The following is a 15,232-nucleotide window of genomic DNA, read 5'->3' on the forward strand; positions in this document are numbered from 1 at the left end:
TTGTCTCTGCTGGAAGTTCACAACTAATGGGAAGCTCGTGAGTGGAACTGATGTCTGGAGAACACATCTAAGCAAGCAGAAGAGGTTGAGGACGGGAGTTAGTGCAGCCAACAGATGACTGCCATTTCCAGCTGTAGGGAGGCCCTGTAGAGACAAAGCTCAGTTCAAAGGCATCATTCCATCCCGGTGCTACCAATAAGAAGCACGGAGCACTCAGCAATACTTGGTGTGCAATCATGGATGATCCTCTTGTCCTTTCATATACTGTTCCTGTCTATTTCAAGGCCTTTTTTTGCTTTTCATGCTAGAGCATTTTTTTTTTTTTTTTTTTTTTTTTGAGACAGTATCTTGCTCTGTAGCCCCAGCTGGAGTGCAGTGGCATGACCTCGCCTCACTGCAACCTCTGCCTCTAGAGCTCAAGTGATCCTCCCACCTCAGCCTCCTGAGTAGCTGAGACTACAGGTGCATGCCACCACGCCTGGCTAATTTTTGTATGTTTTGTAAAGAAGGGGTTTTGCTCTATTTCCCAGGCTGGTCTCAAACTCCTGGGCTGAAGGGATCCACCCACCTTGGTCTCCCCAAGTGCTGGGATTACATCACTCTGTATAGCAATACAGAGTCTCACTATATCACTCAGGCTGGCCTTGAACTCCTGGGCTCACGCAATCCTCCTACCTCAGCCTTAGCTGGGACTACAGGTGCACACCACCATTCCTGGCTGATTAAAAAAAATGTGTTAGAGATGGGGTCTTGCTATGTTACCTAGGCTTAGAGTATTTTATTTCTGACACCTTTGGTTTATAGCCATCCAAATATCCAGATCTTTTTTCTAAAACACATGGACATGATGAGCTTTTTCATTTAATTTTTATTTTAAAGTCATTTGCTTCCCCATCCCAAATTAACTATGAAAATTAATTGTTTTGAAGATGCCATGCCCAAATGTGGAGGTGACTCAGAGCTGGGAAACTCAGGAGCTCTAAGGCGAACCTCCAGACAGGGAAAGTCTGCAACATGGTGACTGGGAGGGTAGTAGATATTCACTTGCTATTTAACTGTCTCTTGAGATTTTTTCTTGGAGGACAGAGCAGAAGTCCATTCTGAAAGACAGAAGGAGTCAATGAATGAGGTTATTCTGGAGGTGTTTCTTCTGTAGATACTGGCCTTCCCACTTCCTATGAGTATCTGTACCCAGACATCACACTGGATCTCAAACCCAAGGCGTCAAAAAGAAAAATTAGCTCCCTCCCCCAGTCAGTTTTTCTTCTGGACCTCATTTAGTGATAAAATCACTTTTTCCCCTGTCACTCAAACCCATGACCCAAGTTCTTCTTTCTTACTCTTTCCCATCCATTCCTTTCTTCTTCCATTTTTCCTCTCTAGATAAAATCTTTATGATTTCATCCTAGTGATAATTTCTTGAGTGTTACTGAGAGGGGCCTTGTGTTGGGTCCTGGGATCACAGAGACTAGTTGTTCTCAGGACAGGAATAGCCTGCTGTGGACGCGCAGCAGAGAGATGGACCATGGACTGGGCAGTCTGGAAATGCTGCAGGGGGCCAGATGAGCTGGCCTTGAGTAGGTGTCAGGTAGAGGATGCAGAGGAGCGATCGCAGGCATCTGTTCAGCTAGTTTCTTTTGAGCGTCTTACATCTCTCTTGACCTCAAAGCCCTCTGCCTGCATTTGAAGTTCCTGCGCTCCTTTACTTGCATTTAAAGTTCTCCACCATGAGGAACAATCTGTGCTCCTAACTTTGTCACCCACAATTTTTTTTCTAGGAACATTTAACTCCTTTTAAACCATGCTCTTGAATCCTAATGGGAGCTCTTCACATTTCTGCTGTTAAAACCCCACTTCTCCTTCAAGGATTTCAACCCGTCACCTATCTGTCGCTTGTCATTATAATACCTTCAGCAGCTCTCCTAGGGTCGTTCCTCCGCAACGTATACTCCGATTCCAGTTCTTTGTGTTTCTTCCTTTTCCTTCCATTTCAAATTCTTTTAGTGTTAACCAAGTTCCATCCTCATTCTGAATGCACTTCACTGAGGATCCTGCAAGAAAAAGCCCATTCTTGGATCTACCACCATTCTCTGTGAATTCACCCTAAACCTCTTCATCCTAATTGTGGCCTTCTACCTTTCCAGGTCAAGAGAGACTTCCTCTGTGAGGTGGAAGCAGTAGCAGGGGAGTCTGAAGGCCTCCTCTCTTGGACTGAAGCCAGCCCTAAGGCCTGACTGAGTGGTGAGGGGGTGGGACAGATTTTGCATTCACGTGGTGCCTACATGCAGCAAGGACATGGCTGTCAGTACAGGAGGGCCCACGGGTGACTTCCAGGTGGGAGTGGAGTGATCTGGTTGCCAAAAATACCATGATGTGGAAGAGTGTGGAAATTCCTTTCTAAGAAGTGTTTCTTCTTCTGCAGCCTAGGGTCCATTTCCTGATCAATTATACACCCAGGTGTTTTCCTCCCTTCTAGTGAGTCCTTCATCTAGGGATTCCAAAGAGCAGAAGACCAAGGAACTCACCGTGTTTCATTTTCTTCTTATATAAAATCCCTTTCGCCTCACCACAGGTCACCGGGAGCTTAGAACAGTGAAAATCCACAGTGTCACTTTTGGGTTTTCCTGAAAGTAGAGGAGAACAGTTTCATGTTATTCAGTCTTCATTCCATCTTCCTTTTGAATTCTCCCCTCCATGAATTCCAATAATGTACAGGGTACTGGGGAACATTCTCTGGTTAGTTTGCAGGAACTCTTTCATCTCGAGTGGCAAATAAGCTATGTGTACACAGCAGCCTGCAACAAACCACCACCACCGCCACCAACACTACAGCCAACAAAACATTTTAGTAGAACATATAGGGCTTCTTCAGTGAATGTGTCTTAATTTGCAAGTGAATTGGCTGCCACCGAATAGTCTTCTATTCTATAAGCATCCTGCTGATCTCTCTGTGCTGATGGAAGTTGCCTACCTAAAATATTTCTTTGCATTCATGTTGCCAGAGGAAAAAAAAATCTTCATTTATAATCTTATTTCCTGATTCAAATGAAGACTTGGGTGAGTGAGGTGGCTGGCACTGAGGGGATGGTGTCAGTCTTCATTATTTGCTGTTTCTTTTCATTTTATTGCTTCCCTGCTTCTTCCTTGATGAATAAAAGAAAACCCTGGAGAGCTCTGAACTAATTTCCCAGTTGCTCACAGAGCGGTCTGGCAACTCAGAATCCCTGGGTAGAAATCTGGAGTTTAGATTCAGGAGAAGCAGTTGCAAGAGGGTTTAAAATAAATCTCAGCAATTCCTGCTGCCTTCCCCTCCAACCTCACTATGGGTGAATTCATTAAAGAAAGACAGCAGGAGCTGTTTCTCTGGGGAGAAATGAAGGGGCTGTCCATGTCTTATGTTGAGTTACAGAGGATATTACACCTAAAATGAGCCTAGGAGAACATCTGGTCCAACTCTCTCCCTTGCCTCAAACGGTTATTGAAAGAGCTAAAGGAAAACAAATGGCAAAACAAGAGCATTGATGGAAAGAGGAAGGAACAACATCAGTGGTGAAGAAGCCATTCATTTCTCTGGAAAGATACAAGGCAGGTAGAGTCAGACTGAGAAAGAAGGGACGCTGAGAAGTGAGGACGTAATCCCCCCGACAGAACCCTACAGGATGCCTGGCCTCACAGGAGCAGGGGCTGGCAGCAAGGCTAGGCATGGGGGTGGAAGGTAGGGGGGTGTGGGAACTTAGGGTGGGAAAAACTTTGTTTCAACAGCGGCCCTCTTGCATGGAGGGGCCAGCTCCACCATTTGTCTCTAGACTCTACTCAGTAAATACGGCACAGCAGATGAGAGCGTGTCCTTGGGAGCCAGACTAGGGTGCGGGCAGGGGTGGGGGCGGGAGGGGCTTATAATCCTGGCTCTGCCACTTACTAGAAGGATTACCTAAGTGTGAATTACTGTTATCAAATTTGAGTGGGAAAGTTGCTGCAGCAGGTTCCTAATGTGGGTGAAAGGCGGAGCTCCAGGTGACTCTGGACCACTATTGCAAACCTTGAGGGAGATTAGCACAGCTATGGGGAACTTCTACAGTTCTCTGTCTCACAGAAATGTCTTCTCTAATTCCCTGTGGTGAATATAGCTTTAGTGAACACAAATGTCCCAAACACATTCACAAGCAGATGAGGGAGCAGGAGGTGGTTTTGGGGGCCATGGGTAGCAAGCGGATGTGCAGAGTCATGGGGACAAGCATCAGTCCCTTCCTTACCCAGTGGAGGCAAGTCATCAAGTGAAGTGGGGCCTTTAGGCCCAAGGACTTCCAAAGCCAACTGTCCTATGCCTCAGGGCAGCTTTCTGGCCTGTTCCCAATAGTGCTGAGTTTGGCTCAGTCTCACCTACTCATCTCAGCAACCAGGCCTTGAAGGATGAAACCCTGCAGCCCCAGGAACCCTGTGGGGGATGCTTGGGGCTCTCTAACATCAGCTGGTTCCTTTGTAAAGTGAGCTGCAGCAGCGGTGGATTTAGGTCCCCATTAGGAAGCGTGAGCAAACAATGAGGAACCTGCTGTGAAAAGCAAGCAATTAGAGAAGAGAGAGCTCAGGGAAAGGAAAAGCAAGGTGGAGAAAATTAAGAAGAAAAGCTGAATCCAGATGAGGAATAGCGGCATGGTAAAAAACGAATTCATAATCCAGAAGATCAACTCCGGGAATTCCTACAGAACATGGGGAAGAAGCACAAGGTGGAAATTATGCATGGAAAGACCACAGTCCTGGGGAATGATTTGGGAGCTCTATGATGTATACACAAGGGGTGTGGGAAGGGGATGGCAGGGGGTGGAGATGGGGTGGTGGTGGGTGGAGATGGGGTGGTGGGGGGTGGAGATGTGGTGGTGGGGGGTGGAGATGGGGTGGTAAGGAGAAAAGTGATAGTCAAGGAAATAGTAAGAGCAGCAGATGCACTGTGTCGTCTATCCTCACATGTGTAAGAATGAGAAGGCAACGACTGTCCCCATTTTATAGATGAGGGACTTGGGTTCAGATGTGGAGAGAGAATTGCCAGTGGTCACCACATTACATGAGGTGGAGCTGGCACTGGAATTGAGACAGGCCAGACCCAGTATCTAGCACTCTTTCCACATCATCAGAAATGCCACGAGACTCCACATCATACAAGCGACAGCAGCACAGATACTCTGTGTTTAATGAGAGGTTACAGATAGGGCAGAAGGGAGAAGAAACTGATGCTGAGGGACAACTGTCAACGTTTGCCAGGGCTCCTGCCTCCATCAGTGTTTGAGACGAGGTGGAATCTGGGTTCATGTACATTTTTCGTGTAAAGGAAAAAGGGCTGGAAATTGGAACACACAGGTTGATTTTAGCTCATTCAAGTCTTTTACCCTTTAATTGAATCTGTAAAACGGGCTGATAACACTTACTTATTATGGGAATTAAATGGCAAAATGTGGATCAGAGTGCTTTGCCAACTGTGACGTAAGGTACACATTTATATGTTCATCAGGACCTCTGCATAAAGTTGATGGGTTGTGCCCTGAGCAAGGACTCCATCCTTAAGGGGTGCTCTGATTCATATTAGAAACAGAATCAGTGTACCTGCTTAGTACAACAATCTTCCGGAAGATGGCAGAAAAGGGTTTGGTTTCAAGAATTGGCTGTGACAGATGAGGTAGTGAATTGAGGTAGGGGCACCTTTTTCTAACTCACACACATGCATCAGACGGGCCCAGATACTGGTGTTCATAACTTGATGAAGAAGTACCAGCTGTGTGAGGCATGGGGAGCTGGACATACAGCAACGGGCAAGACCCATCCGCTTACTGACCTCACGTGACTTTTGCACAGTGAACAGGCTGTGCACAGATCATTCATCACAGTTAAGATAAATGCCATGAAGACAAAATGCAGGTCTTCACAAGGGCATGTCAGGGAGACCCACCCCCACCTGCTGGGAGAGAGAATGCTTCCCTGTGGAAGTGACATTTAAGGTGAGGTCTGAGGGCAAAGGTCTAATATCCAGAATTTACAAGGAACTTAAACAAATTTACAAGAAAAAAAAATAACACCTTTAAAAAGTGGGCAAAGGACAGGAACAGACACTTCTCAAAAGAAGACATTTATGCAGCTGATAAACATATGAAAAAAAGCTCCACATCACTGAGCATTAGAGAACTGCAAATCAAAACCACAATGAGATACCATCTCATGCCAGTCAGAATGGCGATTATTAAAAAGTTAAGAAACAACAGATGCTGGCAAAGCTGTGAAGAAATAGGAACACTTTTATACTGTTGGTGATAATGTAAATTAGTTCAACCATTGTGAAAGACCTCGTAGCAATTCCTCAAAGACCTAGAACCAGAAATACCATTTGACTCAGCAAGCAATCCCATTACTGGGTATACACCCAAAGGAATATAAATCATTCTATTATAAAGATACATGCATGTGTATGTTCACTGCAGCACTATTCACAATAGCAAAGACATGGGCTCAACTTAAATATCCATCAATTATAGACTGGGTAAAGAATATGTGGTACATATACACCATGGAATATTATGCAGCCATAAAAAGGAACAAGGTCATGTTCTTTGCAGGGGCATGATTAGAGCTTGTAGCCATTATCCTCAGCAAACTAATGCAGGAACAGAAAACTAAACACCGCATGTTCTCACTTATAAGTGGGAGTTAAACAATGAGAACACACGGACAAAGGGAGGGGAACAGCACACACTGGGACCTGTCAGGGGAGCAGGAGGGAGAGCACCAGGATAAATAGCTAATGCATGTTGGGCTTAATACCTATGGGATGGGTTGATAGGTGCAGCAAACCGCCATGGCACACATTTACCTATGTAACAAACCTGCACGTCCTGCACATGTATCCCAGAACTTAAAATAATTTTTTTTAAAGAAAAGGTGAGGTCTGAGGGTGTATAGCAAAGAAAGGGAGGAGGATAGGGGATTAGCTTTGGGGTTGGGGCTGGTGAGTGGGGAGGCTCATGTGAGGAGGCACTGAGCAGGAACGAGGTGGCAGCATTCAGTATCTGATGACCTATGCTGTGAGGAATCAGGCTGGTGTGACCCTAGAGATACGGGTAGGGGTGGTTTATGGGTGTTGGTGACATCCTGTGTCTTGAGTTGCATGCTGGGTATGTGGGTGCTTTTTCTCTGTATGTGAATCCATCAAGCTGTACTCTTAGGATACATGCATTTTCTGCAAGCACATCCACCAGTGCTACTCAATGCTCCAACCTACGATGGGATAGGGGCTTGATCAGAATCAATGCACTGCTGTTGCCACTGAGGAGTCTAGCTATGAAAACAGTGTGCTTAGCGTCACAGTTGGTTTACAAGCTCCTTATTCTCGTAGACCTGCAACCAACATGCTTGTCAACGACACCAGTCTGGGGTTCTCACCTTGGGTAGCACCTACTATACTTCGATAATGAATAAAAAGGGCCAATGTGGCTGGAGACTAAAAAAGGAAGAGAGGGTGACAAGAAATGACTCTGAAGAAGTGAGGTATAAAAGCAGAAGAAAAATAAATGCAAGAAAAGGAGTGGGAGGGAGAGGACAGAGATGCAAAGAGGCCTGAGGGACAGAGAGCCTGAAGCAAGCCCACGGTCCCAACCAACACAGGAGAAGGAACGAGAACACTGTCAGGCTCTGCTTGAATAAGGGTTTCCTTTAATTCCTAGAATGGAAGACATAGAAGTTTATTTTAGAACGTGACTTAAAGGTTTAGTGATCATCCTTAATCATCTTTGGGTCTTTGTGCAGCTCTGTGTTAAAGAATCCTTCCAAGTATGGAAGTAGCCACCATGCACAAGTGGGTGGGTTGTTAGGCTGGCGGCACTCCTGATGCACCCAATTCAGCTGGTATCCATGAGGGTGGAGAACAACTTCGGAGGAGAAGGACAAGGACGGTGGAAGAAGGGAGAGAGAAGGAGACAGCGGGTGGAGCCTGCAGCAGAGGCCAGGGCTCTGGGGAACCCAAGGGGGAGGCGCTGTGGCTTGCTTGCTTACTTCTTTTTTTTTTTTTTTTTTTTGACGGAGTCTTGCTCTGTCGCCCAGGCTGGAGTGCAGTGGCCAAATCTCAGCTCACTGCAAGCTCTACCTCCCGGGTTCATGCCATTCTCCTGCCTCAGCCTCCCGAGTAGCTGGGACCACAGGCGCCCGTCACCTCGCCCGGCTAGTTTTTTTGTATTTTTTAGTAGAGACGGGGTTTCACTGTGTTAGCCAGGATGGTCTTGATCTCCTGACCTCATGATCCGCCCGTCTCGGCCTCCCAAAGTGCTGGGATTACAGGCTTGAGCCACCGCGCCCAGCCCTCTTGCTTATTTCTTCAGTGAATATTTTTCTGAAATTTCCTTTTTGAACTTGAACAGATATCTTTTTCCTTTTTCTTTTCTAAAAACAGAATTAATAATCACTTATAGCTACAAACGTAGATTTATAAGACTCATATGTTAACAATCTTAAAGTATTTTTTCCTGTTTTTCTACCAGTTTGGAGAGACAAGTTACATATGAGTCCTTATGAAAGGACTTCCTTGCAGCATTGACTAAGGAAATACAGCAAGCTCATGTTAAAAGACAGAAAAACTAAAAATACTACAGAAGCCAAATTTCCACTAATCAATATATATCTATATATTTACTACAAATACTAGAATAAAGGGATGTACAGGAGTCCCCCCCTTATCCACAGGCCATATGTTTCAAGCCCTCCAGTGGATACCTGAAACCATGGGTAGTGGACACCCCTGCAGATACTATGATTCTTCAATCTGATAACCAAGACTGCTACTAAGTGACTGATGGGTGTGCTGCGTATACAGTAAGACACACTGGATCAGGAGATGATTCACATTCCCGAGTGGGAACAGCAGGATGGTACAAGACCATCACGCTACTCAGAACAGCACATAATTTTTAACTGATAAATTGTTTATTTCTGGAACTTTCCATTTAAGATTTTCAAACTGCAGTTGACTCCAGGTAACTGAAATCATGGAACAAAAAACTGCTTATAAAGGGGGGCTACTGTTTGACCTTATAAATATCATATAGGAAGGGCTTTTTAAGGAGGAAATAATGGGCATAAAGCAGTGGTTAACACTGGCTGATTTTGCTCTCAGGGATATCTGGCAATGTCTGGAAATCTTTTTGTTTGTCAGGACTGGGAAGCAGGTGCTACTGGCATCTAATGGGTAGAGGCCAGATATGTTGCTAAACATCCGATGACACACAGGACAGCCTCCGAAGCAAAGAATTATTCAGTCCAAAATGTCAATAATGCCAAGATTGAGAAACTCTGGCATAAATCATACTGCTAAAGGTAAACTGATTTGTCTAGCTAACTAAGCAGATGGCTCCACAACCAAAAGCTTCTTAAGTTCAAAGACAGAAACAAAATCAGAAAAACTGCAATAATTATAACAAAGGGTTAATCTCCCTAACTGATTAAACAAAAAATGGCCAGTCCTATAGAAAAATGGGCAAATTCAAACAGACGACCCTCAAACGAAAAAATCCCAATGTCAAATTTATTTAAGAAACAGGTAAATTGGTAAAGATAGGCTAGGTAATGCTGTGGTAATTCACGATGCTCCACAGGTGTCAGCAAACTATGGTCCAAGGGCCAAATTGGCCTACTGCCTGTTTATGTAAATAAAGTTTTATTGGAATACAGTCACACCCATTTGTCTATGTATTTGCCTCTGGCTGCTGTCATGCTACAAAGGCAGAGTCGGGTAGGTGCATCTTCTGGGTCCTTTTTGGAAAAAAATTGCCAAGCTCTGGTTTACAATGACAAAGGTTTACTTCTCTCTCATGCTGTTTGTTCATCATAAATTAGATGAGGCTCAGCCCTACATCACTGACACTCATGGCTCCTGCAGACAGAGCAGCCTCTGTCTAGAACATTCCTGGTCTTGGGCAGACAGAAAGGAGACAAAGGGGCTTTTAAAGCCTTGGCCTGAAAGTGGCTCTCTAACTTGGGTCCACATTTCTTTGGCTAAGTTATCACATGGGCATTCCTGAGTCCACAGGGCAGGGCTGTGGACTTCTGAGGAGGTGGGGCACTGGAACACTGGAGAACTGTAATATAACCTACCACAGCATGTTCGATCACCTGCCTAGTGCAAAGAAATTCAAAGGGAAACACCAGTGGAATATCACTCTTCACCTTTGGCAGTCATCATAGACACATCTTGTTATCTCCTGTGTTGGTGAAAGTGGAGGGAAAGGGTGTCTATATGATGTTAAAGGGAGTATAAACAGATAATTGAGGCAATTTGACAACAAATATGTCCTAATTTAAAAATGCAGACTTGACCAAGCAACTTCACTTCTAGAAATGAAACATTAAAAAATAATTCTGCAAATGTGTCCACTTTGAGGATTGGGGTGGCCAGAACCAGAAAGGAGTCTCCCAAACTCAAGAGAGTAGTGGCGACTCTAATAATAGAAATGAAAACAGCAGACACTGGGGAGTGGTCATGTAAATCCACGTGGCAAAGCCAAGGTGAACTGCACCCCGAGAACAGTTCTTCCAACAGCCACTGTCACATCAACAGATCCATGCTCTGTCTTCATGTCCCTCTTGTCTGTACATCTCCCTCGTTCTTTACATATCTATCTGACCCTGTACGTGCTCCAGGAGACCCTCATACATTGAGCTATTCAAATAGCAGATTTCATCATTAGTCTTACCTTTCGATCTGGACTTCTGGGCACATTCAGTTCTTGCCTTTTGGACACTCATCATGACCTTTGAGTTCCAGGTTGAGTCGTCTATCCTTCCAGTCACCTTATCCACCACTTGGAGCTTCTCTTTGATGCCATGCCCAGGTGAGGTTGCCACTGGACCAAACAGACTTGTGAATAGTTTAGTGAGCTCCCTTCTCATGTTCCCAGCCCCTACCCTTTCAGGAGTTATCTTGTAATTTCTCCATAATTCTCTCTTCTCTTGTGTGTATCTTTCTTCTCAATACTTCCTTCTTTTCTCTTTTTCAAGTCCTCATTTTGTTTAGTAATTATAGGTGTATCAGTTAGAATGCAAGTTCCACTAGTGTAGGGATTTGTGTCTGTCTTTCTCACTGCTGAGTTCCCAGGACCTAGGACAGATACCTGGCCCACACCTTATACTCCATTGCTGAATGAATGTTTAATAGGCACTAAATTTTTGAAAATATTAAATGTATTTTTCTTTTTGGTTTGTTTTTATTTCAATAGCTTTTGGGGTACAAGTGGTTTTTGGTTACATGGATGAATTATATAATGGTGAAGTCTGAGACTTTAGTGCACTCTTCATCTGAGTAGTGTACATTGTACCCAATACATAGTTTTTTATTCCTCTTCCTCCCTCCCCCTTCTGAGTCTCCATAATCCATTATATCACTCTGTATGCCTTTGAGTAGTAATATCTTAGCTCCCACTTATAAGTGAGAACATACAGTATTTGGTTTTCCATTCCATTACCTCACTCAGAATAATGGCCTCCAGCTCCATTTAAGTTGCTGCCAAAGACATTATTTCATTCTTTTTTATGGCTGAGTAGTACACCATGGTGTATATATACTACATATTCTTTACACATTCGTTGGTCAGTGGGCACTCAGGTTGGTTCTGTATCTTTATAATTGTGAATTACGTAGCAATAAACATGTGTGCAGGTGTCTTCTTGACATAATGATTTATTTTCCTTTGGGTTGATATCTAGTAGTGGGGTTGCTAGATTGAATGGTAGTTCTACTTTTAGTTCTTTAAGAAATCTCCATACTGTTTTCCATAGAGGTTGTACTAATTTGCACTCCCACCAGCAGTGTATAAACATTCCTTTTTCACCACATCCTTGTCAACATCTTTTTTTTTTTTTTTTTTTTTTTTTGTCTTTTTAATAATGGTCATTCTTGCAGGAGTAAGGTGGTATCTCATTGCAGTTTTAATCTGCATTTCCCTGATGATTAGTGATGCTGAGCATTTTTTCGGATGTTTTTTGGCCATTCATACATCTTTTGAAATATGTCTATTTATGTCATTTGCCCACTTTTTGATGAGTTTTTTTTCCTGTAATGTTTGAGTTTCTTGTAGATTCTGGATATTAGTTCTTTGTTGGATGCATAATTTGCAAATATTTTCTCTCATTCTGTGTGTTGTCTGTTTACTCTGATGATTATTTCCTTTCCTACAAAGAAGTTTTTCAGTTTAATTTAAGTCCCATTTATTTATTTTTGTTTCTGTTGCATTTGCTTTTGGGGTCTCAGTCACGAATTATTTGCTTAGGTCAATGTCCAGAAGAGTTTTTCCTAGGTTTTCTTACAGAATTTTTCTGGTTTCAGGTCTTAGGTTTAAATTTTTGATCCATATTGAGTTGATTTTTGTGTCAGGTGAGAGATAGGGATCCAGTTTCATTCTTCTACATGTGGCTAGCCAGTTTTCCCAGCACCATTTATTAAATAGGGTGTCATTTCCCCAATTTATGTTTTCGTATGCTTTGTCAAAGATCAGTTGGTTGTATTTGGCTTTATTTCTGAGTTCTCTATTCCATTTCATTGGTCTATGTATCACTTTTATAACAGTATCATGCTGTTTTGGTAACTATATCCTTGTAGTATAATTTTAAATCTGGTAATGTGATGCATCCTGATTTGTTCTTTTTTGCTTAGGATTGTTTTGGCTATGCAGGCTCTTTTTTGGTTCCATATGAATTTTAAGATTATTTTTTCTAATTCTGTGAAAAATGATGTTGGTATTTTGATAAGAATTGCATTCAATCTGTAGATTGCCTTGGGCGGTATGATCATTTTCATATTGATTCTTCCAATCCATGAGAATGGGATATGTTTCTATATGTTTGTGTTATCTATGACTTCTTTCAGCAGTGTTTTGAAGTTCTCCATGCAGAGATCTTTCATCTCTTTGGATAAGTATATTCCTAGGTATTTTATTTTATTTTGTTGAAGTTGTTGTAAAAGGGATTGAGTTCTTGATTTGATTCTCAGCTTGGTCGCTGTTGGTGTATAGCAGTGCTAATTTGTGTATACTTGATTTAGTAACCTGAGACTTTACTAAATTCATTTATCAAATCTAGGAGTCTTCTGAAGGAGTCTTTAGAGTTTTCTAGGTATATGATCATATCATTAATGAACAGTGATACTTTGACTTCTTTTCCACTTTGGATGTCATTTCTTTCTTTCTCTTGCCTGATTGTTCTGGCTAGGACTTCTAGTACTATGTTGAATAGAAGTGATGAAAATGGGCATCCTTGTCTTGTTCCAGTTCTCAGGGGGAATGCTTTAGGCTTTTTCCCATTTAGTATCACATTGACTGTGGGTTTACCATATATGGCTTTTATAATTTTGAGGTAAGCCCCTTCTATGCCTAGTTTGTTGAGGATCTTTATCTAAAGGGATGCTGGATTTTATCAAATGTTTTTTCTGCATCTATTGAAATGATCTGTGGTTCTAAATTCTGTTTTTGTGATGTACCACATTTATTGACTTGCATGTATTAAACCATCCCTAAATCCCTGGGATTAAATCCACTTGATCATGGTGTATTATATTTTTGATGGGCTGCTGGATTCAGTTAGCTAGTATTTTGTTGAGGATTTTTGCAACTATGTTCGTGAGGGACACTGGTCTGTTGTTTCTTTATCATGTCCTTTCCTGGTTTTGATAGCAGGGTGACACTGGCTTCACAGAATGAGTTAGGGGATTCCCTCTTGACCTTTTGAAATAGTTTCAGTAGTATTGGCACCAATTCTTCTTTAAATGTCTGGTAGAATTCAGCTGTGAGTGCATCTGGCTCTGGGCTTTTTGTTGTTGTTGTTGGCATTTTAAAAATTACTGATTCAATCTCACTGCTTCTTACTGGTTGTTCATGGTTTCTATTTATTCCCGATTTAATCTAGGAGGGATGTATGTTTCTAGGAATTTATTCATTTCCTTTAGATCTTTCTAGTTTTGTGCATAGAGGTGTTCATAGTAGTCTTGAATGATCTTTTGTATTTCTCTGATGTCAGTCGTAATGTCTCCAGTTTCATTTCTAGTTTGAGTTTATATGAAACTTCTCTCTTCTTTTTTTGGTTATTCTAGTCAATGTTCTATCCATTTTATTTATCTTTTCAAGAAACCAGCTTTTTGTTTCATTGATCTTTTTTATTTTTTGTGTCAACTTTATTTGGTTCTGCTCTCATCTTTCTTTTTTTTCTGCTAGCTTTGGGTTTTTCTAGTTCCTTGAGATGTGACATTAGGTTGTCAGTTTGTGATCTTTCAGAATTTTTGATGTAGGCATTTAGTGCTATAAACTTTCCTCTTAAAAACAGTGCTTTTACTGTATCCTAGAGGTTTTGTTAATTTATGTCACTGTTACCATTCATTTCAAATAATTTTTAAATTTCCATCTTAATTTCAGTGTTAACCCAGAAATCATTCAGGAGCAGGTTATTTAATTTCCATTTATTTGTATGGTTTTGAAAGTTGCTTTTGGAGTTGATTTCTAGTTTTATTTCACTGTGGTCTGAGGAGATACTTGATATAATTTCAATATTTTTCTTCTAAAAACAACCCCCCAAAACGGGATACATGTGCAGAATGTGCAGGTTTGTTACATAAGTATACATGTGTCATGGTGGTTTGCTGCACTTACTGACACCCCCTAAGTTCCCTCCCCTCACCCCCCACCCCCTAACAGGCCCTGGTGTGTGTTGTTCCCTTCTCTGTGTCCATTTGTTCTCAATGATCAACTCCCACTTATGAGTGGGAACATGTGGTATTTGGTTTTGTGTTCCTGTGTTAGTTTGCTAAGGATGATGGCTTCCAGCTTCATCCATGTACCTGCAAAGGACATGATCTCATTACTTTTCATGGCTGCATAGTATTCTATGGTGTATATGTACCACATTTTCTTTATCCAGTCTATCATTGATGGGCATTTTGGTTGGTTCCATGCCTTTGCTATTGTAAATACTGCTGTAATAAATGCACATGCTCATGTGTCCTTATAATAGAATAATTTATATTCCTTTGGGTATATACCCAGTAATGAGATTGCTGGGTCAAACGGTATATCTGGTTCCAGATCCTTGAGGAATTACCATACTGTCTTCCACAATGATTGAACAAATTCACATTCCCACCAACAGTGTAAAAGCATTCTTATTTCTCCATGGCCTCAACAGCATCTGTTGTTTTCTGACCTCTTAATCATTGCCATTCTGA

The 15,232-nt window shown here is 42.2% G+C and overlaps 1 protein-coding gene across 10 annotated transcripts in view; it reads right to left on the bottom strand.

Moving 5' to 3' along the window:
• Positions 1–850: 850 nt before the first annotated feature.
• Positions 851–15,232, bottom strand: part of LOC103218031 (sp110 nuclear body protein) — a 41,027-nt gene continuing 26,645 nt past the window's right edge. For 7 of the 10 annotated variants that reach the window (XM_073020126.1, XM_073020125.1, XM_073020124.1 and 4 more), the window contains 4 exons: positions 10,722–10,871; positions 2,526–2,624; positions 1,909–2,051; positions 851–1,100 (listed from right to left, as the gene is read on the bottom strand). In XM_073020126.1, coding sequence (XP_072876227.1) covers positions 1,041–1,100; positions 1,909–2,051; positions 2,526–2,624; positions 10,722–10,871 — 452 coding nt within the window. In that variant the 3' untranslated portion in view covers positions 851–1,040. The remainder of the gene's footprint in view (positions 1,101–1,908; positions 2,052–2,525; positions 2,625–10,721; positions 10,872–15,232) is intronic. The other 3 variants (XM_073020129.1, XM_073020128.1, XM_073020127.1) reach the window with 1 other exon arrangement.

The sequence above is a fragment of the Chlorocebus sabaeus genome, chromosome 10, assembly GCF_047675955.1.
Source record: "Chlorocebus sabaeus isolate Y175 chromosome 10, mChlSab1.0.hap1, whole genome shotgun sequence".
NCBI classification, from domain to species: Eukaryota; Metazoa; Chordata; class Mammalia; order Primates; family Cercopithecidae; genus Chlorocebus; species Chlorocebus sabaeus.